Raw genomic sequence first — 27,793 nt, 5'->3', positions numbered from 1 at the left:
AGCACACAGGACAGGCTCAACTGACATCAGCCTGTCGGAGTTCAATTATGGTTTTGCGTGACTTAGAAATCATTAAGTGTTTTTCCTAACTCTGTTCTCTCTCCCTGATCCAACCCTGCCATGGTGCGTGGGGCAGGCCATCCTTGAATGGACCCAAGACGCACAGAGAGCTGCATCCCTTAGCGTGGGTACCTCGGTCGAACGTGCCAAATCCCAGAGGAGAGGGAGGGGGTGAGCAGCCCACAGAGAGGACCGAACGCCCTGCCTGGTGAGAACCAGGAAAGCCAAAGGCAGCCACCGAAAGCAGGCGCGCCCTTCCCCCAGGAGGCCAGCAAGCACTGGGGCCGTCCGGCACAGCCAAGCCAGTCACACTGCCCGGGGCCTTGCCAGGCCTGTGTGCTCCCAGCCAAGTCCCTCCAGGCCCCCACGCATGACACAAGTCCACGGGGAGCCAACTCCACTTCCAGTTGACCCTCGAATCTCGGTGGGGGGCGGCCAAAGGTTGTGGTACAGGTGGAAGTAGGGAAGGGCCAAGGGCCAGGACCGCGCCTAATACCCAGGCCAGGCAGGACCCTGAGGCAGTGGAAACCCATAGGGAGGGGCAGGCCCAGGGGGATAGGGCGACTGAAGGGGGCCTGAGGGCTGGGGCTGCGTGGGGTACGGAGGTTTTCCTCCTGTTGAGAGGTAGGGGGGCTGTTGAGGATAACCAGGACCGGGGACCCGGCCCCCCGCCACGGGGTACCCAGGGCCGGAGGCACAAGTGGGGGCCACGGGATAGGCCGGCCGGGGCGGCGTGCTCCTCTGTGGGGACCAGGAGTAGCCCGCGGCAGCCCTGGGTCCTGGCTGGGCTGATGGGTACGGGGGACCCAAAGGCCTGCTGTAGGAAAAAGAGGGCTGGGACACCACAGGGAACGGGGCCGGCGGGAGCGCCCCTTGGGCGGTGGGGCCCACGGGCAAGCCTGGAGAGGGGCTGTAGGGCAACGGGTAGGGAGGGGCCTCCGGAGCCTGCTGATCTTCAGCGACAGCGGGCGTCGCCTGGGGGCCCGGGAGAGACGGGGGAGGTGGGCGGGGAGGAGGGGCGTCCCCAGCCAGCTCCAGGGAGGCCCTGGGATTCCTCATCACATCCTGGAGCTTCTCCACGCGAACCCGGCGCAGATGGGACAGCATCCTCATGGAGGAGAAGTCCTCCAGAAACGTGTCCAAGGGCACCTCGCCCTCCAGGAACTTCTCAGCCATGGCCTGGAAGACATAAGCTCCAGTGGCAACAGGGGTCTGCCGGGATCGAGGCCACCTGAATACCCCCGGGTCAGAGGTCAGCTGCGACCCTCCCACCCCAGCCAGGCTCAGGAGCTGCCTGTCTTCTCTGGCCCGCCCCCCGCTTTGGGAATTTCTCTCTATGGCCCTTCTCACTGCTGATATATTATACAAGCGTGTGTTTATTTATTCTGCCTCCCTCACCATCAGCCCCCAGAGGGCGGGGACCACCTGTCATGGCCACCGCCGTCCCCACTCCGGCATCGTGCCAGGCTCACAGCAGCTGCTACACGGTGTCGACTGGCCACATGGACACTGGCCCCCTGGTCACTAGCACAGCCCAGCCCAGGGGCTGTGGGACCGGGGAGCATCTTCCACCCAGAGCATGGACATGTGGAGAGAGCCAGTCTGCCCACAGAGAGTGAAGAGAGGCCCAGAGGGAAGCAGAGGAGACAGACCCGGCAGCCCCAGGAGTGGGGAGGGGCTGGGGGCCTGGCTTCAGCCCTGGAGGGCTCCTACTGCACTGCCCTCCCACCCAGGCCTGCCAGCTGCCCCGCGGCTGTGCTGTCTGTCGCCCATTTCTGCTTCAGCCAGTGATGTTGGGTTCCTGTTCTCTGCACCCAAAAGGGCCTCCACTGGGGCTCCGGTGGAGGGGCCATGCACCGCTGCCGCGACTAAAGCCCTGGCCCCACGCCCTGCGGACACTGGTGCTCAGGACGAGGGCTCCTGCTGCAGGGGCAACTGTTCAAGGAAGAGGGGGTGTCAACGGCCAGCTCACCTCAGACTCTTCTTCAATCTTCATGCTTTCTACCTGCAGAAGGTCCAGCAAGGCCCCTAGCTGCAGTGCTGAAGAAAATTTCTCTGGAAGGAAGGGCAGAAAGGTTGACATTTCAAAAGTGCCTCTGGATTCCGTGGTGGCGGCCAAGGTTTCTGCAAGGCTCTCTGAGGGTCCTGCGTGCTGGGGGCCCAGCCAACGCCCTGGGGTCCGCGGCAGAGCCACTTTCGGTCGGTTCCCTTCCTGAGCAGAGAGGAGCTCAGCTGAGCCCCTCCACGCCAGCCCAGGAAGCAAGAGACCTCAGGCTTTGGAGCCCACCCTCCCCACCCCCCAATCCTGTTCTTCCTCTCAGGGAGTTACTTCATCTGCCTGAGCGTGAAGTCCCCCACCTTCAGGACCAGGACAGCCCCTCACCTTCACAGACGGCAGGTTGGGACACAGAGAGCCCGGACCAGCTCCACAAATCACCAGAGCGGGGCTGGCTGAGTGGCCAGCAGCAGCCCAGGACGCATGCTCTCTGGATTCAAATCCCAACTCCGCCTCTACGTAGCTGTGGAGCCCTAGCCACGTTCCTGCATCTCCCTGAGCCTCACTCCTCTCATCTATGACACGAGAATGATGACAGTACCTACCCTCAGATGGCTGTTAAAGCACTTAGCCAGGGCTGGGGACATGGTGACCCACAGTGACTGCTGGCCCCTTCCTGTCCTGGGGAGGGAGAGGGACTCTGTCCTTCCACGTGACTCCAGCAGCTGCCCCAGCCCCACCAGGAACGGGGACCCTGAGTGGACAGAGGCGCCCCCGGTGCACACCCCCGGGGCCGGTCGCTCACCCAGCTTTGCCCTCTGCTCCTGGCACCGCTCCACCAGCTTCCGGAGCTCCTGGTACTTGTCCGAGAGGTTCGAGCGGCTGATCTCCAGCGGACCCTGGAACTCCAGGTTCTGCTCGGCCAGGCTCCGGTTGGTGGCCAGTGCCATTTCCCGCTCCAGCTGCAGGTCCTGGACCTACAGAGCAGGACACTTGACCGTGAGACCCACCACACCACCACTCAGCTCGCAGGGGGCTGGACCCGTCACTCACCATGGCGGGGCCGGGCAACACTCAGCCCCCAACTAGAGTCAGACAGACCCAGGTTCCGACTCTGAGCAAAGCACTCCAAACCAGACACCTCACCGAATCCTTAACCCCACAGCCTACGTGGTGGATGCATGCGAAGGGCCACAAGACGAGCGGGAGGAGACTCCCCCGTAGGCTGTGCAGAGCTCCAGGGAGGGGGGCGGAGAAAGTCAGAGCCTTCCTAGGAGGGAAGGGACCAAGTCCCAACCACCTGCCCCCGGGATTCAGAGTCAAGAGACCTCCTCTGAGGTGCACTGATGTGGCCCAGACCTGACCACAGGCCAGACACGCAACGAAGCCCCCAAATAAAGTTAGTGTGAGGAGTGAGAACGCCAGGGCCAGCCCGTGACACCGACTCCAGAGGGACCTGTCCCTGCCTCCTCCACAGGTGTGTCCTACAGAGAAGCTGCTCAGATGAGCTAACACAGAGGCCCCCAAGAACCGCAGGGGAGTCCCCAGGACCAGCTGAGGACTCCCACCGGCACAGGCGACCCGTGGCCCCCGAGGCTCTGATGCCAACCTTTGCACCTGGATGTGCCCCACTGAAAGCACGCCCCCAAGCTGAGCAGCACTCTCTCCTCGTCCAGGTCTTTTGTTGTCACCAGCCGGTGAGGCGGCAGCCTCGGGAACCCTTCCCAGACCTGCTCTCACCTGAAGCCCTGTCCATTTGTCAGGGGGTCCTCTTTACTGACAGGAGGGCAGAGAGTCAGACCCACACCCCTGAGGGAACGGGGACGCCAGCAGCACCAGTGGCACCGGCACCTACAGCAGGGCTCAGGGCACAGCTTGGCAAGACCAGCTTCCACGCGGGAGCCACTGGGCAGCTTCTCCACCACGGTCGGCACATGGCGAGCCAAGCCTGACTGGCTCGTCCCCAGTCAGACGCAGGAAGGCCATGGGCGTCCTGGAGGAGGGGGCTTCCGGGGGCTGCCATCCTGCTGGTCCCCAGCCACAGGGCCTCGAGCGCTGCGCTCTGTGGTGGGCCTGGAGCCTGCTCCCCTGCTCCAGACTGGAAAGAGAGACGCCACGGCTACCAGAAGTCATGGGGCCTGGCCACGGCCTCTCAGGTCTGCCCCCACTCCTGGGCTGTCTGCCTTGCTGCCACCAATACCCTCTGGAACCACTGAGCAAGCACCCTGACTCAGGGACGCCCGCACTGCGGAGTTCCAGTCTCACTTTCATCAGCCGGGAGAGCTTTTCTTTTCTTATGTGTCTGACACAGAGCGGGGGGGCCTGAAGCCCTCTGCTCAGCTGCCCCTTACGGGGCCCCAGATCCTCAGTGGACATGTCCTCTGTATACCTCCACTGCCTTTTCCCTGGATCTTAACCAGTAAATCTATGCCGTGTCATCTTCCGCTAAACCTGGTCCTACCCGTTTCTGCCCCCTTTCCCCAGAGCCTCCCCCAAATCTTTCTCCATTAGGGGTTCCCTAGGAAGCCCCTGATCAGTCAATAAGACAGTTCAAGCACCCCATCAGAAGACCCCGATATTCACACTCTTCCACATGGAGAGAGGTCCCCTACTCTTTTCTCTCAGCAAAGTCCACATCCCAAACTCAAAGAGCTCCCATCTCCCCTCACAATCCCATGGTGACTCAATTACCATCTTATAGCCTGTGCTAGGAACCTAGTCCAAGGGGTTTTGAAAGTCTAGGGAGCTTGCCCTCCTTCATTTTTCCCTTGTCATCAGCAAAAATGGAAACACATTCCAAAGGCCAACCAACGAGCTTGGCATTATTTGTGTCCGTGTCTCCCAAGCATCGGGGGCGGAGGCGGCAGCGTGCAGAGCCGCGGACAGGCTGGACCGTGGGCACGTCCAGCTCTGTGGCCACGTCTGGTCACCTGACCTTTCCGACCTCGCAGGGGAGTCACAGGGTCAAGGCGCCGGAAAAGGCGGGGAGAGCCCTTTATAAAGTGTAAACCTCTGCACGTTCAGAAGGGTTGTTTTATTCCCGTGAGGACCACGATTAGGAAGTGAGACGGTTTGGTGTCTGTTATGATAGGGAAGGGATTAAACAGGAGATGAGCCTAATCCCAGCCCCAGAACGGCTCCTCCTGCAGACGCAGGGCCCGGCCAGGCGGTTGGGGAAAGGCGGTTACAAAACGGTACCAGTGCTTTTAGAACCACCTCCAAATCCAGGCTGGAGCCACAGTGTGGGGGCTCCTGGGGCACGCGGGTCCCGGAAGGCACCAGGTGCCAGAGTTGGCGCGGGGGCCCTGGACTTCCTGGCACTGCACCCCCGCAACTCCCAGAGGGCCCAGGAACTAGACTGAGACCCCAGGGGCTCCTCTGCCTGGCCAGGGTGAAGGCCACAGAACAGGCAGATAAACTTGGCCCAAACCCCCAACAAGCCAGTGTCCTTAAGAAGGGCCTCAGGGCTGGGACGAATTGGGAGACTGGGACTGACGTATACACACCACTATGTATAAAATAGATAACTAGGGGCTTTCCTGGTGGCGCAGTGGTTGAGAGTCCGCCTGCCGATGCAGGGGACATGGGTTCGTGCCCCGGTCCGGGAAGATCCCACATGCCGTGGAGCGGCTGGGCCCGTGAGCCATGGCCGCTGAGCCTGCGCGTCCGGAGCCTGTGCTCCGCAACGGGAGAGGCTGCAACGGTGAGAGGCCCGCGTACCGTAAAAAAAAAAAAAAGATAACTAATGAGAACCTACTGTATATCACAGGGAATTCTACTCAATGCTTTGTGGTGACCTAAACGGGAAGGAAATCCAAAAAAGATGGGATATATGTCTATGTATAGCTGATTCACTTTGCTGTATAGCAGAAACTAACACAACATTGTAAAGCATTGTAAAAACTATACTCCAATAAAAATTAATAAAATTAAATTAAAAAAGAAGGGCCTCAGTCCCATCTGTATCCTTGGCCCCGTGACAGCCCTCCTCTACCTCAGGGAAGTCTTGGGCCAGCCGCTCGATGGCCGCCGGGTCATTCTGCATCTCCTCCAGCTCCTCCAGGGTCTTGTCTTTCAGGGTCTCCATCTTTCCCTGGGAGCACAGAACGACACTGAAGTGAGGAAGGGACTGCTCAGGGGGAAGGGACCCCCAAGCCCATATTCATCGTCTGTCAAAGGACCAACTGGAGTTTCCCAATGATGCCTCCAGTCCACAGGGAGGACCAAGGAGGGTCAGAGTCCGGCCCCCCAACCACCCCCGTCCCCAGGGAGACCGAGAAGCTGCTCCTCCACCCAGACCACGAACAGCAGGCTACACGGAGGCACTGGGCGGTCAGAGGCAAAACCATGATTCCTGGCAGTGCCAGATGGAAGCTCCCCAAGGAGCAGACAGGAGAGGCAGGAGGAGGGAGGCTGACAGCCAGGGGCAGAGACTAAACTTGGCCCAAGGCCGCCTGTGAGCCCTGAGGCCAGCACACACTCTGGGAGGTGTCCACTCCTGCCTGAACCCTAAATACACCCACCCTCCACATGGGGGCTTTGCTGGCTTTAACACCACAGGCTCAGGAGCCTCCCTGCCGGTTATGTTTAGCGTGCACCAACCACCTTGGGTTTCCCTCAAGCATTCTCTGCAACAGCCATCCACTCCACGTGCCACAAAAACAGACTGTCAAAACTTCCCTGGTGGCGCAGTGGTTAAGAATCCGCCTGCCAACGCAGGGGACACGGGTTCGAACCCTGGTCCAGGAAGATCCCACATGCCACAGAGCAACTAAGCCTGCGCGCCACAACTACTGAGCCTGCGCACCTAGAGCCCGTGCTCCATGACAAGAGAAGCCACGGCAATGAGAAGCCCGTGCACCGCAACAAAGAGTAGCCCTCGCTCGCCACAACTAGAGAAAGGCCCGTGCGCAGCAATGAAGACCCGATGCAGCCAAAAATAAATAAATAAATTTATTTTTAAAAAACCAGACTGTCACATGCGTGCCCTTGTCAGAGAAGGACAAAAAAATCACCACCAAGTTGGCCCTACAGCCACCAGAAAGAAAAGAAATCGACCGACCTGAATGGGACGCCTGCTTTGACAGAAGACCTGGTTTCAGCAGTCCTCTCCCTGTCGCTCTGCCCAGAGGAACATCGATTGATGTCTGTGTGACACAGGGGTCACAAGCAGGCCCCAGGATGGAGCCCCGGCGAGAAGAGGAAGCACCAGGACTCGCTTCCCTTCTACTGACAGGATCTTCTCCTCTCATGCTTTTATCTTTTCTAGATGTGTGTCTTATAGTCCTCATTTCTCATCACAGAGGCTCTGTCAATCTTCCGAAGATGCCAACACTACAGAAACCCGGAGCCCCCACCCCTGGCGCCAGGGCTCAGCGGGAGTGACGACTGGGCCGAGGGGCCACCGTGGAATCGAGGCCCAGGGTTATGACTGTGCAGCCAGAGGTGAGCTCCAGGCCTGCTTCCTCGTCTGGACTAGTAAGGGAAGGCATCTCCCAGGGCGGCAGAAAGATAAAGGAGAAACCAATAAACAGAGACCACACGACCCCATTTGTCAGGAGGGTCCGGGTTTACCCCTCATGTCCCGGTGTAGCTATAAAAGGTGCCCCTTTTCACGCTCAAAAGTGTCCCAGGACGTCCCTGGCGGTCCAGTGGTTAAGACTCCTCGCTTCCACTGCTGGGGGTGAGTTCAATCCCTGGCTGGGGAGCTAAGGTCCCACCTACCGCACGGCATGGCCAAAAAGATAAAATAAAGCGTCCCGGTTTAGACAACAAATTCCACGGTCACCCTACTGATAAAGAGCTACCCAAACAGGGTCACCCCACTTTCTTTTACCTACTGAGGGCTGAATGTCGCCCCCAACCTCCAAGACAAGGAATGCCAAGCTTCGATGGGCACCTAAACCTGGGGGGACACTTGCTGAGAATGCAGGTGCCCCAGCCCCACCCTCAGAGCCCTGTGTCGTAGGCCAGAGTCGGGCCCAGAAATCCAGAAGCTCTCCCAGAGACGCCGATGCAGCTGATCCGGGGCCAGATTCTGAGAAAGACGACAGCTCGCTGCTAGTCATGTGAAACGGAGGCCACTGGTTACTGAGCATCGCAGCGTGAGTTTTACACGTGCTGTCTCTCCTACTCCTGCGAGGGGGCAGCACCGTCCCACTGGCAGGTGGGGATCAGAAAGGTTACAAATGGCAGAGTCAAAATTCTGCACTCTGTCTACACCTCACTCTGCTGCTCCCAAAACCCTTGGGCTAAAGGTTGGGTCAGAGGCACGGCAGACTGCAGGGGCCTGGGGAAGGAGCAGAAATGGGGAGGCCCACCCTATTACACTGCAAACCCAGTGAGTCCACCACGAGTTGGACACACAGGAGGAACGGAGAAACATTCTGAAGACCTGGAACATCAGGGGCCTGGACTCGATCAGACTCACCTCATCTGAGTCCTGGGCCCTGCCACTTGCCATTGTGGGGCCCTGCACGGTGGACCCACCCTGAGCCTCAGCCTCCTCATCTGTAAAATGGGTTCGTGCCACAGTCGACACAGGCAAAGCTCTGGCCAGCGTGAGGCCTGGCCTAGAACAATGCTGGCAAAAGGATCCAACACCACAGAAGTCACTGATTTGTTACTGAGGCCTCCAACACAGCCCAAACTTGCTGGGCCTCAACGGCACCCATCCTGGCTCCACCCAGAGTGGGATCTGCCACAGAAGGGTGTCTGCTCCTTCCCACAGTCAGGGCTGAGCACAGAGACACCCCTGGACTGAGGATGGAAGCTCCAGGGTGGGCAGCTGGCTGGCCGCACACAAACGGCACCATCAGCAGTGCCATCCGCGAGGGCCCCAGGAGGTCCAGACGTGCCCACCACACACCCAGTGGGAGAGCCCCACATAGAGCCGCAGTTCCCCAGGACGGGCCCCAACTCTCCCCAACCATTTACCACATCCATGCTGGATGAGACCACCTTTAAGGCAGCGCAACCTCGAGAGCCAAAGGCACACCTTTTGGTCTTAGGACACCTGTCACTCCTAACATTACGGAGGACCCCAAAGAGTTTTCATTTCTGTGGATTTTAGCTATTGATATATGTATCGAAATTAAAAGTGAGAGATTTTTAAAACACAGTATGAAAGCACACACACCAGCCATCAGAAGGATGTCGTGTCGTGAACCCTCTGAAAACTCCCCTTGTACTCATTTGAGAAAGAGAGCAAAAAGGAAAATAACATCTTAGGTTGTGGAAACTGTTCTGACCTCATAGGTGGCCAGACAGGGTCTCAGAGATACACCCCCAGGGGTCCCTGGAACACACTTTGAGAACCACTGGCCTAGATGTTAGGAGAATGGACTCTGGAGCCAGACTGCCTGGATTTGAAGCCTGGTTCTGCCACTTACAATTGTGTTATTTAATCTGTTTGTGCCTCAGTTTCTCCACCTGTAAAATGGCAGTACCTGGAACGCAGTGAGCACTACGTAGGTCTTTGCCATTACCAGGACCCTCAAACCCACATTACACAGTGAGTCTCGCTATTATCCAACCTCACAGACGAGGCCCTGAGAGGTGCCCAAGGTCACCAGGCCAGGAATTGGCAGTGCCTTAACTAGTCCAGGAAGCTTCTCAGCTTCCTTCCTTCCTTCCTTCCTTTCCAGTTTTATTGAGATATAATTGACACACGGCACTGTATGAGTTTAAGGTGTACAGCGTAATGATTTGACTTGCATACATCATGAAACGATGACCATCCATTACCTCCTACAGATATAAAATTTTAAAAATAGGAAAAAAATTTGTGTGTGTGATGAGAACTCTTAGGATTTTCTCTCAACAACTTTCATATATAACATACAGTGCTAATTATACTTATGTTGCCTCTATTATAAATTACATTTTTATAACTGAAAATCTATAAAATTGTTATAAATTATATTTATCATGATCTATTTATCATCCCTAGTACTTACTTATCTTTCAATGGGAAGTCTGTGCTTTGTGTCTGCCTTCATTCAATTCCCCCTCCCCCACCCCCTGCCTCTAGTAACCACGAATCTCTTTTTCTATGAGTTTATTTGTATGTTTGTTTGTTTTTGAATATAACTGACCTACAACACTGTTAGTCCTATTACACAACATAGTAATTCATTTCCGTGCATTTCAAAAAGATCAACAGGGTAAGTCTAGTTACACTCAGTCACCATACAAAGATATTACTTAGTTATTGACTATATTCCCCACACTGTACATCTGATACTCGTTGACTCATTTATTTTGCAACTGCAAGTCTGTACCTCTTAGTCTCCCTCACCTATTTCTCTCCTCCCCACAACACACCCCCGCCTCTGGTAACCACCTGTTTGTTCTCCATCTATGTCTCTGTTTCTGTTTTGCTATGCCTGTTCATTTGTTTTTTAGATTCCACACATAAGTGAAATCATACAGTATTTGTCTTTCTCTGCCTGGCTTGTTTCACTCCGCGTAATAATTTAACTAATTTAATTTTTAATGAAGTTTTCCTTTTTACTGAGCTACCTGTGTCCAGCTAGCTTAGCATCTGTTGTCCCCTTGCCCCTTCCTCTCTGAGGACACTCGGGCGGGTGTAGCCTCATCTGACAGAGGAAAAGCAGAGACCCCAGAGAGGAAGGGATTTGTCAACGAGTCCCTGCAGAGGCAGGATGAGAATCGGGGGCTCAATCCCCCTGTGCCGTTTCTACCAAGTCTCCGCCAGGACCCCACATGCACTACCGTTCAGATGCCTACGGCCTGACATTGAGCGCCACCACGTGAGGCCATCACAGTGTCCAGACTGACCAGCAGAACGTGGGGGCTACGGTCTGGAGAGGACAGCCCAAGCTCTGCCCCCTGCACAGGGAGATCCGTACGACGAGCACACCCGCCACGTCAGGCTCCGAGCAGACCAGGAGAGCCGCGCTGCACGCCGGCCGTGGCAGGGAGAGGCCGAGGCAGGGAGAGGCCGAGGGGGTCTACGCTGGGCCTCTCAGCCCAGAAGGCCCAGGGAGCTCATCTGACTGCACAGGAGGTGCTGATGTAGGACCCACCCTGCAGCCCCGAGGGGCCTGGCTTCCAGACGGGCTTGCCTTCACTAGCCACTTCCCCCCCGCCCCCGCAAAAGGGAAATGTTTTGATTAAAGTCACCAAAAAAAAATCTTTATAAAACTTTCAAGTATTTTACAACATACTGAATTGTTGTACTAATGGGGCTGACCAAAGGGTAGTACTGATGCCTCTATGTGTCCCGTGTGCACGTCCATCCTTCTTGAACTTGTAGTGCACGTGGGCGTCCGCAGGTGAGTCTGAGAAGACAAAGCCGCCCAGCCTTCCCCCTGGGCCTGAGAGTCCCAGGTCACACAAAGTCCCTGATGTTGCTGAAACCTGTGTGAGGCTGCTGCTTCCACAAGGACAGGAGCAGAGGCAAGGATGTAACTCATCAAAGTCTGGTAATAAGTCACTGTAGATATTTAGCAAGAAAGGAGACTTTCCTGTGTTCAATAAAGAATGGTGGCCAATCAAGAAATAAATACGCAAGGGAGCACCCCAGGTGATTCCAGGGTGTCCTGAAGTGTGTGACCCCCTGTACCACTACACACGGCCCCCTGAGATGCCTTCCCCTCCAACCACCGGCCCAAATGATAACGTTCCTCTGCCAGCTGAAGCCCCACACCTGGTTCTGTTTGATGGCTTTAAACTTCTCGTGGTGGGACTTCCCTGGTGGTCCAGTGGTTAAGAATCGGTCTTGCAATGCAGGGGATGACAGTTTGATCCCTGGTCCGGAAACTAAGATCCCACATGCTGCGGGGCAACTAAGCCCGTGCACCACAATGAAAGATCCCACAAGCCGCAACGAAGACCAGACACAGCCAAAAAATAAATAAATACATAAATATTTTTTTTAAAAAAAGAAAGAAAAGAAACAAACTGTTGCTTAGAAAAAAATAAACTCCTCGCGGCAAAAATCCCTGAAACATCTATCTACCTGGTGATCTGGACAATCATGTGTCTTTTAGACAGCAAGAACTCACCCCAAAAGGGCAAGGAATGAAACCCACAGCTCCCCTAATTAGACCACGATCTCCCTGGATCAGGCCCCCTGGCCAGGGAAGAGGATTCCATTCTGCTGGTATGCGCCAAAGCCTTGAACCTGGCATTCCTCACCCTTCGGGGATGACTATCTCTGCCATTCCCTGATTGGGAAAGAGCGCTACTCTCAAATACAGAAAGAAGAAAGACCATCTCAGCCCTGTGGTCATAAAAAGCCTCTCTCCTGTGTCAATTCCCTTTCATTGCAGACTTCAAAGCAGGCCATGCATGTTTGAAATGCCTCAAGAACTTCAGGTATGAAATACCTTCATTTCATGCAGGTCATTAGAATGAACTCTCGAGGTCAGCCTGCATATTCCGAAGTCCTCGATACTACTGGAAGCGGACCTCTTTCCATATAGCGAGTTTTCAGGTGAAATGTACTCGGCCATAGTGGGCTGTGGGCTGTAGTGCTTTTCTTCTTATTCCACCTTTTCTGGTTTCTAACTCAACATCCCTCTCAATTCTACGATGCCCATTTCACAGTTGGTGAAATTAAGGTAGAGTGGCATGTAACTTGCCTATGGAGACAAGAGAGGGAACACCAGAGCTAGGAGCCCTGACCCGGCCACTGCTCCTTCCGCCAGGCTCTGCCCACCCAGCCACCTCCACTCACACCGCTCCACGAGAGGCTGCTGGCATGTGGAAGAGCCACCCGTCCCCCTTTCTTCTGGAATAGGTGTGCTCAGGATCCCGCACCCAAATGGGCCCCACTCAATTTTCCTTACTTGTCAAATGGGACCCTGATGGTCCCACAGCTCAAAGCCCTCTTTGCAAACTCTCCCATTAATTTATATAATCAGCCTAGTAAGTAAAGTGAACACAGGGCATAATCACCCCTACTTCAGCGATGAAATGAAAGCCAGAGAGAAACAGTAAGGGTATTGCCCAAGGTCCTATAAACGGCTGTATTGCCCAAGGTCCTACAAACTGCTGGGGTCGAACGACCGGAGGCCAGCGTCCCTTCCCATCTCCGGTATTTTGATTTCACAAACGACACAGGGGAGCGATGAGGGTAGAATTTCGTTATAAGGTCATCCAAGATGCAGAGATTACAAACCCGTGCAAGTCACGGATCGCCTGGGCCCTCCTCGGCGCCTGCCTCCCGGGTGGAGGTGGCTCACATCTGTGCCCGCTGACAACATCTCAGGCCCGAGGAGCGGGCAAGTTCCATCTTACAAGATTTATCACAGCACTGTCCACCCCTGGACGTTACCGGTGCCTTTCTTTCAGAAGTTCACAGACATCACCTGATCCTGCGTCACCCAAGGATGAGGCCCGAGGCTGAGAGCAACAAGCACTTCTCATAATTTGAAAAACAGGTTGGGGGGCTGGGGGCGGTGAGAACAGGACAATATTCTGCCCAAGGCCCATAAAGGAGGTGCCCCCAAAGTCTGGGCATCTGTTGCCATCAGTGTTCTGCTTCTGGATCATCCAAGGTGGCAGAAAAAATCCAAACCAGAGCTTCTAAAAGTGGCCACGACCACCAGGGATGCCACCAAGTATAGAGAACTGGGGGGTTACTGCGAAGCTATTTAGGGACGCAGAGTCCATACACTTTTGTTTCTGGAGGCCTGACAAGTCCAACGACCTCAGCCCTGGGCACTCAGGCCCTGAGCTAGATCCCCTCCCAGTTACCACGGTGCCCAGGAGGATGATGGGTACTTCTCCGGTGGTACCCGAGGTCTGTCCCAGGGGAGAAGAGTTGAAGTGAGGAGAGGCAAGCCCCTTGAAGGCAAGGAGAATTCTCGTTCACCTTTGTATTTCCAGGGCCCGGCAGAGACCGGCACACAGACAGCGCAGGGAAATGCTTACAGAGAAACAGCCAGAGGCAGGGAGAGAACGAGGCAGTCAGCTGGTGGGCAAGACACAGGGACTTGAGGACAGGGCTGCTTCTACTGTTTCAGCCTTCATTCATTTCTTCCTGCTTCACTGAATAAACATTTAATGAGCAATTACTATATACCAAGAACAGGACAAGGCCCCAGATAAAGGGAGGAAGGGTAAATAGGAGCAGAGGGATGGAAATAAATATTTACTGACTTCTGACTATGTGCCAGACACAGCCTTATGTAAAAACTGATGCTAGCTCTCTAGGAACTCAGTTTGGTTTCAAAAAATGAAACACTTCACAACAAATCATGGTGAATCCAGGTGAGAGCAGAGTGAGAAGTGGGAAGCGGGTCAGCTCGGAGGGCTGGGGGCGTGAGAAGCCCACAGGTCCTCATCGCTGGAGCCATTCGTGCTGGGACAGGAATCAGAAGGTCGGGGGCAGGTGACAGCCGGGCCGTGGTGGGAGCTACTGCAGATGCTCAAGGCCGGAGACGGGGTGAGGACAGCTGAGAAGGGGAGGCAGCTGCACGGCATGCACAGGTATAGCGACGACAGCTCTTTGCGGGGCGACACCACCCACTCTAAGGAGATGAGACCGGGACGAGGTGGGAAACGAGCAGGTGTTAATCTGCATTCCCTCCACCAAGAAGAGAAAATGCATCACCGTTTCCTAACAACCCCTGGGAAAAAAACTTGCTTTTCTTTTTTTTTATTTATTAATTTTTACTGGCGTATAGTTGCTTTACAATGTTGTTAGTTTCTGCTGTACAGCAAAGCGAATCAGTTATACGTAGACACATATCCCCTCTTTTTGAGATTTCCTTCCCATTTCTTTTTCTTTTCCTTTCCTTCTTTCTTTCCTTCCTTCTCTTCTTCTTTCTTTTCTTCCTTCCTTCCTACCTTTCTTTTGTCTCCTCTGCAGCTTTCACCTCCACAGAGGTCACAAACCCAGAGGCCCACACAGGCCAGGGAGGCATGTCAGACACCGTGTCTCCTGAAAGCACGGGCACCTCCTGCAGGTAGGAGGGGGGGTCCAGCGTTGCCAGACCTGCCGGGTCTCCAAGGGAGGCTAGAAATCCAGATCACTGCGACATCGCCCCACCTTCACATTTCAGTCACCAATCCAACGTTGTAACAAACACAGGGTGGGCTGCGGTTTCACCTGCAATCAACACCACGCCCTCCATGAGAGACACATGCGAGGAGGAGAGATTCTACAGGGGGGCGGGGGAGGGGACAGACATTTCGCAGGTGTCCCGGAGCCCACCTTCTGTCACAGAGCACTGTGCAGGGCCTGACACAGCTAGAGCAGCGCCAGCCAGAGCCAAGGAGGCAGCTTCCAGGTGCAGCCCCTGGGCCTTGGGAGGCCACACGCCGCTGGGAGGGGACGCGAAGTCTCCAGCCACCGGCCCCTGCCGCTCGCGTCTCTTGGCCTCGACTTCTTTCCACTACCCTATCTTGACGAAATCGAGCTCCACATACCTCGGACACGGCGAACACGATCTAGTGGAAGATAGTGAGGCCCAGAGGCGACTACACTACCCCTAGTGGATCCAGGCCAGAGCCGTGCCATTCCTCACCACTCCCCGAGGGGGAGGCTGCACAATGTCCCGGTGGGGAGAGGATGCTGGCGAGCGCTCACCTCAGGACAGCCCCCCAGATCTGACCTCAACAGGTGGAAAAGAAAGCAAGGTACTGACGGCTCTTGCTCAACAGGGATCTATCCCGGACTGTTCAGCTCAACAACAAATAGTTTCAACTGATATCAGATCCTATGCAAGGATAAACTCAGAAAAAAAAAAAAAAGAAAGAAAGTAAAGACTGAAAGCAAAACGCAGCATTTTCTAAGTGTGAGGGTGCTCAGATCAGAGTTAAGGTGTGCCAGTCCTAGAGATGCCTTGCAGCGCCCCTTGTCCCTTGCTTCTGCCTAAACAATTAGTGCCAGCTCTCTCCTGGCTGGGTGCAGAGTAGAAACGCACAGAATTTGAGGACTGACGCCCTGGGTTTGTGTTTTGGCTCCTCAGCTTTTTAGCTGTGTGACCTTGATCAAGTCCCTTAACTTCAGTTTCCTCATCGGGAAAATGGGCACCATGATGATAATCCCACCTTGGGGATCGCGTGTGTGCCTGGGACGAGCAAACGGCCCTGAGAGAGCTTTGCAAGCTCCTGCGCCCTAAACAAGTATTAATTATTCTGCCTCCTGGAGGGGGGGCAATCCGATGATTAGAGGCGACTCCTGACACCCCCGGGGCTCAATACTGAGTCAAGCAAAATGACCGCTACCTCTGAACCATGACACAGAACTGTGACTGAGCCAGGCGCTTCCATTTTCCTGACTCCACCAGGAGCTAAAGCACTGGCTCCAATTACTCCCTTCCTCTCAGTTACCAGCCAACCTCTCCTTGCCGGCTACTTCAAGCCTGAAATCACACTGCAAGGAGAGTTGCAAAGGCCTTTGGTTTCTTGTAAGTTTCCCACGTCTCCCTATGGTAGCATAAGAAGCTGTTACCATAGCAACCTGCACAGTTCAATCTGCACATGTTATAGGGAACTGGCCCCATCCCACCCCTCTCGTCAGAAACACCTGTGGTTGCCTCAGAAACCTTTCTAAGCCTGCTGCGTAATGAGGAAATACGTGTTGACCTGATCTATTTTTCTTTTCCCAGGATGATTCCAGCCACGCGATCAAGTAACCAGGCCTTCAGTCACCTAACTTCCCACAGGAGTTGATAAAAGCAAACCAACCAGCATGCGCTTCTCACCTGGCCCAAAGCACCGTCGAATTAACCTGCCGCAACAATCTGAAAAGTTGGTGTGTATGCTCCAGGAGGGAGACTTCTTTAGTTTTCATTCTTTCTAAGGAATTTCTGGGGTTGGGAGTCAGAGCTCCCTCCATAGCCCCCAATGCTGAACAGTTAAGACAGTGTGAAAAGCAGTGGAAAGAGTTCAGGGCTTGAGAGTCCAACATTCTGGATTCAAACCCCAGCTTGACCTTTTACTAGATAAGTGACCTTGGGCAAGTTATTCAGCCTCCTAATTCTGCTTCTGATTGGTAGAATGGGACTATCTCTACCAACCTCATGGGCTGGTTATGAGGACTTAACAAGAAATAAACATGAAACCTTCTGGAGGTGCTAGGAAAACCACCAAGCAAGCGCTAGGTGGCATCAATTCATACATTCTCACACCTTTACAAAACTTACTGTTGTAAAACGCTGCCTGGCAACCCTGCCAGGCGCCCAGCTAGGCTCGTGGGGGAGGACTGAAAGAACAGGCCCCAGAGGGAAGCAGAGGGTGTGGCTTTCTGAAACGGGCTCCACACCAATCCGAACGAAGGTCCACGAATATAAAGGGGGCCCATCTACAGGAGGGATGTACAATCTCTCAGGACAAGGTTTTTGGAAGGAAAGTATCATCTTTACATTGATATTTACATGAGCGAATCCTCCTTGCGTTCACTGAATAACTCCATCTGACACCTCTTTTCCCAGAGGCAGGCCCCCAAGTGAGAAGACCCAGGAATGATGAGCTGTTTACTGGGCCAAGTGCAGGGGGCACTTTTTTCTCCTCAAACTAGACTCCCCTCCCAACCTCCACTTCCATCAGCATCCTCCAGCTTCTCACCCTAACTTCTAACTCTCCAGGCCGTCTTCCTCACCTCTGACGTCCACCACCAGGTTTTATCTAGTCGCTGTTCCAATGTCTTTTAGGTGCCTCCATCCCGGCCCTTCCACAAACTCCAAGTGGGTCTCCCCACCTCTAATATGCCAGGCACCTCTGGATTCATTGTTTTTAAAACACTGCTTCCACCTCCCTCCAACCTTCCCTGAAGCTAGCCATCTCTTCCCTCCTTCCCTCCCTCCCTCTTCTGCTTATCTCCCCCCACCCTGACCCTCCAGCTGGGAGCCATCTAAGCACAGCCTGCCATGCTGTCAGGACGTGCCACCGCCATCCTCTTTTCCCACTTGCCTGGTGTGCCCACTCCTGTTGTTTTCCGAAACTTTTTCAAACGCCCAGCGCACGGAACAGATCACAGAGACCATGCTCTGGGCGAAGGGGCAGGGGGAGAGCCCTACTCTCCCAGCTCAGTCTTCCCCTTGACCTCAAGGGGGCCCCCGAGGCACCTTGCCAGAAGGCAGCTGGAAAATCACTGCCCTAACCCCTCACCCCTGCTAATCCCAACACTCCCCGCCCCACACCCTGCCCAAGCCCCCCTCCTCCAGCAGTGATGCCTCACCAGCAGGGCGAAGGGGGAGGGAAGGAGGGCTCTGCGTAGTAAATGCTACGTGGACTCACAGAGCACAGGGCAGGACGAGTCTTTGGGAGACAAGCAAGAAAGGGCAAAGGCAGCTTACTTAATCTCTCCATTCGTCGGTCTCGTCAGTAACAGAGGACTTTTATAAGGATGAAATGAGTTAGTGCCCAGGAAGTCTAATGCCCGGCTCTCAGGCTGGGCTCAATAAAGGGTCATGATTCTCATCACCATGGCTAAGCTCACACACTCAGCCCATTCCTACCTCTGCAACTCAAGCCCCTCCCACGTGGACACTAAGGACAGAAAACTTAAGATTCCTCCAGAGACCACATCAGTCAACAGAGCGACGGAACTCAGATGGCTGGATGTAACTCTGATCAACAGCATTCAGCTTCAATCAAGACGATGGCCAAGAAACAGGTCATCTAACAAGCAGCCTGTTCCTGAAACTTCCTGACAGTAAAGCACAACCCGGCCACTCAGAGAAGCGTCCTCGTTGTCTGGTCCCTGGCTCTGACTTGAGAAGAAAACCATCCTCAGCTTCTTCCCACTGAACTTCCATCTGTTTCTCCTCCATCCCAACTGTTGAGGTGACTCAGAAGGGATCTCACACTGCAGCTGTCAGTCCTCCACCCCACCCCACGCTTTCTAATCTGCAGATCAAGCTGACCACATAGGTTCAACCATCCTTAAGGAAGGATCAAGATTAAGGTCAAGCCAAAGACACACTCAGGACAAATAACAGGAGTCTGTACGGGGTCACTCAAGCGTGTCTGTTCAAAGTCCGAGATGATGAGACTCTGTTTTCTTGCTGATCTGGGGCCATCCTAGGCTAGTATAAAGTGGGGCAGCTCCGGACCCTACCCCTGCCAGCGATGCCTGACCCTACGAACTTCTGGCTCCAGCAGAGGCAGGCAGGTGTGTTGGGGGCAACAGTGTAGCCACAGAAAAAGAGAAACCAGGCCTGAGCCTCCTCAGATCTACTCTGGACTCAGGCAGGAATCTATACAAAGGCTATCGTCAAACAGGCTAGAGGTGGCAATGCCGTACCAGCGGCCGCACTCAGCTCTGGACTCGTTTCCATCCTGGTGCAGAACGTCCACCACAAGCCAGCCTCCCCAGCAGCTGCCTGCCTGGTTCTAGCAGACTCAGCCCTCTCCAGCCCTCTTCCACATCCCCCAGTAACCTCCAGAGAATGCAGTCGATCAGAGCTCTTGCACCCTGCTGAAAACTTTTTTTAAAAAAAACCCAGTGTTTGGGACTTCACTGGCGGTCCAGTGGTTAAGAATCCACCTTCCAATGCAGGGGACACGGGTCCAATTCCTGGTCAGGGAACTAAGATCCCACATGCCACTGGGCAACCAAGCCCACGCACCGCAACTGAGCTCACATGCCTCAACTACAGAGCCTATGTGCTCTGGAGCCCACGCACCACAACCAAAGAGGAGCCCGCGCGCCCCAACGAAGAGCCCATGCCGCAACGAAAGATCCCGCGTGCTGCAACTAAGACCTGGTGAAGCCAAAAAACAAACAAACAAAAAAAAACCAGTGTTTAGGATCATGTTCAAAATCTTGTGCTCCTTGGCTTGGCCTACAAGGCCCTGCACCAGCAGACCCCGAGCCTCTCCTTCCAGCTAGACCTCCCTCCTCTCCCCCACAGGCTGCAGACTTCATCCTGATTCTCTGTTCTACCTATTCCCAGAACGAACAACATGCTTCCAATCACCTGACAAGTATTCCACATCTATAAAGATCAATACAACAAGGATCCTGCCCTCTGGGAGTTCCCAGCTCTGCTGCCCTGCCTTTGCTCTTACAATTCCCTCTGCCTAAAATTTCTTTCCTACACCTTCTCTAATTTGAAAATGCCTGCTGATCCTTCACCATCAGCTCTCTGGGAAGCATTCCTTGCTCCTTCTCCCAAAGACTTCGTCCTGCCCTCCCATTGTGCCCTGTAAGTACCACAGAGCAATTACTACCTAGGAATCAGCATGTTTCTCCAGCAAGACTGGGAGCTCCCCAAGGGCCCAGTGCACGTCTCACTCATGTCTGCATCCCAGCACCGAGGTCAATGCCTAGCACACACAAGGTGCTCAGCAAGTGCTGACTGCACGGGAACCTCCACTTTTTGGCAAACTTAGAGCAACAGGGACCAGATTTACTCTCCTGCCTCAAACAACTACAAACGAGAAAAGATAAATGAAACAACAGTTTTCAGACATTGGATATCTAGCAGCAGAGGATGGATTCCTGGGTGGGAGCGGGGGACGGGAGCAGGGAGCAAATGAGGTGAGCTCTACAATTGCCCCAACTTACTGTCTAGAGAGAGTTTTCAGGCCATGGCACAAGGAGGGGGTACCCAAGGCAGAGCCTGACAGTCTCCCCAAGTTGGGAAGAGAGAGTTGGGAATCTAGGGAGGCCAAGGTAGCCAGAGTTCACAGGGTCAAATACCAGAGAGGAGAGAGCTACACCGTGAACTCTGGAAATCTGCAGGGAGTCCCCCTCCAGTTTTCTTCTGAGTGTTTACAGTACTGGTCAGGATTAGAGGGAACAATCCTTGGGCCTCAAACTGAGCCAAGACTAATCTGTGTCCCCACTCACCAGAGTGGAAATACTTCCTAACTCACAGGACATCAGTAGAGCACTGAAAAGGGTAGTGCCTTGGTAGTGGGTAAAATTAACCCTGGTCTAAAGGCTGGTCTGGTCCCAGCTAACAAAGCTTAACAGTGAGGCATCAAAGGATCAAACTGTTTCCAAGTAACTTAACAGTGTCCCAAAACAATGCCAAGAATATTTATAAAAAGGCAAAAATATTCAGCACCCAACAGGGTAAAATTCGCAACATCTGACATCCAATCAAAAATTACCAGACATACGAAGAAGCAAGAAAATATGATCCATAATGAGGAAAAAAATCAATCAGTAAAACAAACTCAAAAATACAGATAAGAAAATTAGGAGACAAGGACACTAAAATGGTTACTACAACCATATTCCATATATTCAAGATGCTAAAGAAGATTGAGAATGTTAAGTTGAGACATAGAAAATATAAAAAAGACCCAAATCAAACTTCTAGAAATGGAAACTACAAATGTCTGAGATAAAAAGTATACCAGATGGAAATAACCACAGATTAGACACTAAAGAAGAAAAGATCATTGAACTTAAATACAGAGCAATAGAAACTACGCAAAACAAACCACAAATTTAAAAAAAAAAAAAAAAGATGGGGGAAAAAATAAATTGAGAATCAGAGAGCTGTGGAGCAACTTTAAGCATCCTAAAATACATGTAACTGGAGTCCCCAAAGAAGAGAGAGAGGAGAAGAGAGAAAATACCTGACAAATTACTAGCTGAAAAGTTTCCAAATTTGATGAAAGTTTTAAACCCACAGATCCAAAAACTCAATTAACCCAAGCACAAGAAATATGAAAACTACACCAGGGCACATCATAATTAAATTGTTTAAAACCAGTAATAAAAGAAAAGTAGCCATAAGGAAAAAAGACACATAAGAATAGAAGAAAAAAAAAATAAGAACAACAGCAGATTACTCATAGAACAATGTAAGACAGAAGACACTGGAACCACATCTTAGAATGCTGAAAGAAAAATAACTGACTTAGAATTCTATATTCAGGAAAAATATCTTTCAAAAACAAAGACAAAATAAAGACTTTCTCAGACATCCAAAAGCTAAAAGAATTAATTACCAACAGACCAGCAGAATAAGAAATGTTTTTTAAAAGTCCTCAATTCAGAAGGAATGTAAAACAAAGTGGAAATCTGGATCTACATAGAGGAATAAAGAGCACTGGAAATGATAAACTGTAATATATATTAAAAAGTAAATATAAAAGAGCTTTTCCTTTCTTTTTAATCTCTTTACAAAATAATTCACTGTTTAAAGCAAAAACAGTAATAATGTATTGCAGGATTTATAACACACATAGAAGTGAAACGTGTGACAACAACAGCATAAAGGCCAGGAGGGAGGAAATGAGAGTATACTATTGTTAGTGTAAAGTGCTGTACAAGATCACTTGAGGATAGACTGTGACAGGTTAAAGATGCATACTATGTGGGAGGGAGATGCAAGAGGGAAGAGATATGGGGATATATGTACACATATAGCAGATTCACTTTGTTATACAGCAGAAACTAACACACCATTGTAAAGCAATTATACTCCAATAAAGACGTTAAAAGAAAAAGAATTCCTCTCTTGCCTGAAGTGATCAAGAATAGCGGCTGATATTATATAACAAATAGATAATTTTAATTAAAAATGCTTTATTGCTAAAAAAATGCTAACCATCATCTGAGCCTTCAGTGAGTCATAATCTTTTGCAGTAGTAACATCAAAAATCACTGACCACAGATCACCATGACAAATATAATAAAAATGGAAAACTGTGAAATATTGCGAGAACTACCGAAATGTGACACAGAGACATGAAATGAGTGAGCAAATGCTGTTGGAAAAGTGGTGCCAACAGATTTGTTTGATGTGGGATTGCCACAGACCTCTAATTTATGGGAAAAAAAAAAACAACACAGTATCTGCAAAGCGCAATAAAGTGAAGCGCAATAAAGTGAAGGAAAAAAAAGATGTGCACTACAAATCTTAAAGCAACCACTCTTTTTCTTTTTCTTTTCTTTTTATTTATTTATTTTTTTGGCTGCACCACACAGCTTGCCAGATCTTAGTTCCCCGTCCAGGGATTGAACCCGAGTCACAGCAGTGAAAGTGCCGAGTCCTAACCACTGGACCGCCAGGGAATTCCCAAGCAACCACTTAAAAAAAAAAAAAAACAGTTACAGTTACAGCTAATAAACTAACAAAGGAAATAAAATGGAATCATAAAAACAGCTCAGTCCCAGGGAGGTCAGGAAAAAAGGGACATGGGAAGAAAGAACATGGAACAGATTGAAAACAAGCAGCAAGATGATAAAGTTAAACCCAGCTAGAGTCGTTAACCCTTCAGATGCAAACCTGGGTAGGAGACGTAACCTGGGCCCCGGATGCAAGCAGATCCCCCATACACTGCGCTCTAGAGCAGAGATGGAGCCCACCAGGGCCCAGCGCCCAGCATCCCATGTGTCTCAGATTCAAGGCCTGCCCCTCAGGCACTGCACCCCACCGAGGAACCTCTGACAGGATGTCTACCCAACAAGTAGACTCAGAGCACATCTTGGACTCAGAGCACAGCTGTCAGAGGGAATTGTAAAGGAAACAGCCCAAGTGACACGCTCATATTAAATTAAAACATATTACCTGGAGCAAGACGGTGGAGTAGAAGGACCTTGAGAGTTAAACCCAACTACACTAATAATCACATTAAATGTAAATGGTCTAAACATCCCAATTAAAAGGCAGAATTTTTAAGACTGGATTTCACAAAATGCAAAACTCATCTATATGCTGCCTACAAGAAACCCACTTTAAAAATAAAGACACAAATAGTCCAAAAGTAAATAGATGTAAAGAGATACACCGCACTAATTTTTTTAAATCCCTATCAATTTAATTGTGGTAAAACATACATAAAATTTACCATTTTAAACATTTTAAGTGTACAGTTTTGTGACATTAAATACTTTCACACTGTTGTACAACCATCACCACCATCCACCTCCAGAACTTTTTCATTATCCCAGACTGAAACTTTGTACCCATTAAACATTAACTTCCGTTCCTCCCTTCCACCAGCCTTGGGCAACCATCACTCTTCCTGTCTCTATAAATTTAACTACTCTAGGAACCTTATATAAGAGGAATCATGCAATATTTATGCTTTTGTGACTGACTTGTTTCACTTAGCATTATTTCTTCAATTTTCATCCATGTTGTCAAAAATTTCCTTCCTTTTTAAAGCTGAATAATATTCTATTGTATGCATGTATCACATTTTGTTTATCCATTCATCTGTCAGTGGACCCTTGGGTTGCTTCTACCTTTTGGTTATCGTGAATAATGCTGCCAGAAACATTGGTGCACAAATATATGTTTGAGTCTCTGCTTATACTTCTTTAGGGTATACACCCAGAACTGGAATTGCTAGATCATACGGTAATTCTATCTTTAATTTTTTGAGGAATTGCCATACTGTTTTCCACAGCAGCTGCACACTTTACATTCCCACCAGTAATATAAATAAGGGTTCCAATTTCTCCACATCTTTGCCAATACCTCTGGTGTTTTTTGGGTTTTTTTAACAAGAGTTATTCTAATGGGTGTGAAGTGGTATTTCATTGTCATTTTGGCTCACATTTCCCTAATGACTAGTGATGTTGAGTATCTTCATGTGCTTACTGGCCATCTGTATACCTTCTTTGGAGAAATGTCTATTCAAGTCCTTTGCCCACTTTAATCAGGTTGTTTGTATTTTCACTGTTGTAGGAATTCTTCAAATATTCTGGATATCAATCCATTAGCACTAAATTTTTTTTAAGTTGGATTGGCTATATTAAAACAAGACAAAGTAGATTTCAGAGCAAAGAACACTATCAGGGATTAAAAGGGTCATTTCATGATAAAGGAGGCCAATTCATCAAAAGAACATAACACCCCAAAATGTTTATATATGGAACAGTAAATTAAAACGGTTCAAAGCATACAAAGTACATCCTCTGTTTACAAAGAAATTAAATTAGAAATCAGTGTTCACTGGACAGAGGAAGAATAAAGTAACAGCATAATGCTGACTTTGCCTCTTTCACTACTTCTAATTCTGCCCAGGAGGGAGCAGATAAATTAGCAGTACTTAACATGTCTTCAAGGCTAGGCATAACTGACCTGGGTTATCCGTTTGACTTCCATGGTTCAGGGTCCCCTCTCCTCCCCTGTCTGGCCCATCCTAAGCCCCAGGGACTCCACTTGTCAGCCCCAGCTAAATCACAATAAACAAAGCTGTTTGGTATTTGCTCAAGCCTTTGACATAAACCAGTGAAGGGGAGAGAAATGCAGTGGAGGAAACACCTGCTAAATAAACATGCCTTTAAAGCTCCCAAAAGCTCACAGACCTTTGCCTTTACAGAGATCTGTCAAGGAGCAACTATCCAGGAATGAACTGGAACCTTCTGAAAACTCCAGACTCTGAGGAGAAACTAAAAGAATTTCCGAACAGAGATCCAATCGGATTAAAACAAGGTCTTTGCTGATCTGATTAGGTCAGTCTGGAAAAACCCTACTAGGACTGGCCAACAGTGTTCAAGAGATGATTCATACAGCTAGCTACCCCAATGCCCTTTTAACGGCAGATTAGCAAATTACACAGCAATAAGCAAAAAAATAACAAGAAGCCTTAGAAATAATTTCACTTCCAAGCTCAGCAAATCTACAAACTCCTTAAGGCAGTGCTTCCCAAACTTGCCTTACAGTAAGAATCACCCAGTGCAAGTGTTAAAAATACAAACTCCTGGGCTTCCCTGGTGGCGCAATGGTTGGGAGTCCACCTGCCGATGCAGGGGACGCGGGTTCGTGCCCCGGTCCGGGAGGATCTCACGTGCCGCGGAGCAGCTGGGCCCGTGGGCCATGGCCGCTGGGCCTGTGCGTCCGAAGCCTGTGCTCCGCGGCGGGAGAGGCCACAGCAGTGAGAGGCCCGCGAACCGAAAAAAAAAACAAACAAAAAAAACACACAAACTCCTGGGTCTCTCTCCAGAATCTAAGCAAGAATATCCAGAGGTGAGGCTCTGTATCTCTAACAAGCATCACAGATGATTCTTAACATCCAGCAAATACATTAGCTTGGAAATAAGACTGATGGGTTAAATCCCAACTTGGCCATTTACTGGCTGTAGCACCCTACCTAACATCTCTACTATCCACTTACTTCATCTGCAAAATGGGCTCATCACCTACCTTGAGTGTTCCCAGAATCCAGTATGTTCACAAAGCCCCCAGAACACTGCCAATAGCACATGGCAGCCAAGCAAGAAATCAGAGCTTTTGCTACCTTAAAAACAAACAAACAACAACAAAACACAGCCATCAGAAGCTGCCCAGATGAAATCTACAAAGAAAAATTTCTACCTAACGGAAACTACAAAGGCACCAAGCCGGATTTCTCAGATATCTAGGAAAAAAGCTTTTCTGGACATTATGACTGCCAAGAACTCTCACTTCAGGGTCCATTATTTCACTCCAAGTCCTCACTCCCATCCAGAACCAGAGTTCAGGCCTGTCCAGGGTCGCAGCTTTGGACAATAGCCAAAGAAAGTCTTTCCTTTCCAAATCCCTTGGTCACCACCACTTCCAGCTCTAGGGCTGCCAGTCACAGCCTGACAGTCAGGTGGCAGCATCTTGGGTACAGCAGTAGGAAATGGGACTCCTGGGTAAGAGGCAGGGAGCCAATGAAGAGCGTGGAAAAGGCCTGAGTCAGCAACAGTACTACTGGGATATTGCTGAAGTGAAGGGAAGTGAGTTTTTGAAGTTTCCAGAGCTAAGAGTGGACATTCCCAAGGGTGAGTGAGCCCAGACATTGTGTGGCTGAGAGAGCACTGACTAGTCTCAGGGACTGAAACCCTGAGGTGTGGAGTCAACTCTGCCAGTCACACTCACACACACACACACACACACACACACACACCACTGCTCTCTAAATTCAGGAGGAACCAGGCACACACTGGAGATTCACAAACACCAATGACCTTTGTACCCAGCAGGCCCATAAATAGGGAGTGGTCAGTGATGCTGGGCAGCCCAAGTCCGGGTCCGGAATAAAGGATAAGAACAGAATCTAGGCTGAAAAGCCACAACCTCACTGCCCTGGAGAAAGGGCATAGCCCTGAGAGCGTCCCTCACACCCCGTTCTGCCGCTGGACTTCCTCTGGCAAGTCAAACCCCATTCTTAGGCTTCTTTTCCCCGCCTATACAATGGGCAAACTGGCTCTAACGTCACCAAATGTGTGACCAGCAGGACGCTCAAGTAGGGGGTGGAGGGTGAAAGGTGGCGGTGAGGGGGTGGGGTGCTGGAGGCGCGACCTGCCCAGGGAGCTCGGGCGATGCCTCCCTCCTTCCCGCCCTCCCACTGCGAGGGGCAGGGGCGCCGGCCCTCCGCCGGAGTCACGCGCCCCTCGCGCCCAATCACCAGCCTCTGCCAAGGTGAGGCGGGCAGGCGGAGGCGCGCCGGGAGCAACTGCCAGCGCCGCCCCCATCCCCGTCCTTGCCCCTCCCCGGGCCCCTCTCACCTACCCCTGCCGCCGCAGTCGCCGCCACAGCTGTCGCGGGTTAAATCGGAGCCGGAGCCCACACTTCCGGGGTCCACGAGGCCCGCCCCCTCCCGCCGGATGTGACCCCCCCTTCAACGTCCGGGCGCTGGGAGCTGGGGCCCACGCCACTCGTCCCGCAGCACGTTGTGCGCGCCGGGGGCCTCTGATTCACCCCGACACCGTCCTCCCGTCCCCGCCACACACACTCTAGCTGCCACCCGGGACCACACCCACGGGAAGGCCCACGAGATCCCTCTAGCTCATGGTGGACGCCCGCCCCCCGCAGGCCATTGCCCCGCCCCCAGAAGGGACACCGCCCATTGGGCGGAACCCAAGCCTCCTGT

The 27,793-nt window shown here is 51.7% G+C and overlaps 1 protein-coding gene across 9 annotated transcripts; it reads right to left on the bottom strand.

Moving 5' to 3' along the window:
* Nucleotides 1–26: 26 nt before the first annotated feature.
* VPS37C (VPS37C subunit of ESCRT-I) lies at nt 27–27,741 on the bottom strand. 9 transcript variants are annotated; one of them, XM_067748864.1, is made up of 6 exons: nt 27,433–27,741; nt 26,101–26,194; nt 6,051–6,149; nt 2,862–3,033; nt 2,033–2,115; nt 27–1,239 (listed from the first exon to the last, which is right to left on the bottom strand). In XM_067748864.1, exons 3-6 carry the CDS (start codon nt 6,141–6,143, stop codon nt 550–552), a joined length of 1,038 nt encoding a protein of 345 aa, XP_067604965.1. In that variant the 5' UTR covers nt 6,144–6,149; nt 26,101–26,194; nt 27,433–27,741; the 3' UTR covers nt 27–549. The 9 variants fall into 9 exon arrangements, with proteins under 9 accessions (XP_067604965.1, XP_067604967.1, XP_067604970.1 ...); XM_067748866.1 differs by lacking the exon at nt 27,433–27,741 and adding an exon at nt 26,362–26,572; XM_067748869.1 differs by lacking the exon at nt 6,051–6,149.
* Between the last annotated feature and the right edge of the window lie 52 nt (nt 27,742–27,793).

This window comes from Pseudorca crassidens, chromosome 9 (genome assembly GCF_039906515.1).
Source record: "Pseudorca crassidens isolate mPseCra1 chromosome 9, mPseCra1.hap1, whole genome shotgun sequence".
Classification (NCBI taxonomy): Eukaryota; Metazoa; Chordata; class Mammalia; order Artiodactyla; family Delphinidae; genus Pseudorca; species Pseudorca crassidens.
This window is presented reverse-complemented; position numbering and strand designations above follow the sequence as displayed.

Excerpts from the sequence above, each read along its gene's own strand:
- VPS37C (XM_067748862.1), bottom strand. The coding sequence starts at position 26,400 with ATGGGAGTGAGGACTTGGAGTGAAATAATGGACCCTGAA. Across the intron at positions 3,034-6,050 it reads TGGCCCAAGACTTCCCTGAG|GTCCAGGACCTGCAGCTGGA; the intron begins GTAGAGGAGGGC and ends CCTGCTCTGTAG. Across the intron at positions 1,240-2,032 it reads AGATTGAAGAAGAGTCTGAG|GCCATGGCTGAGAAGTTCCT; the intron begins GTGAGCTGGCCG and ends TATGTCTTCCAG.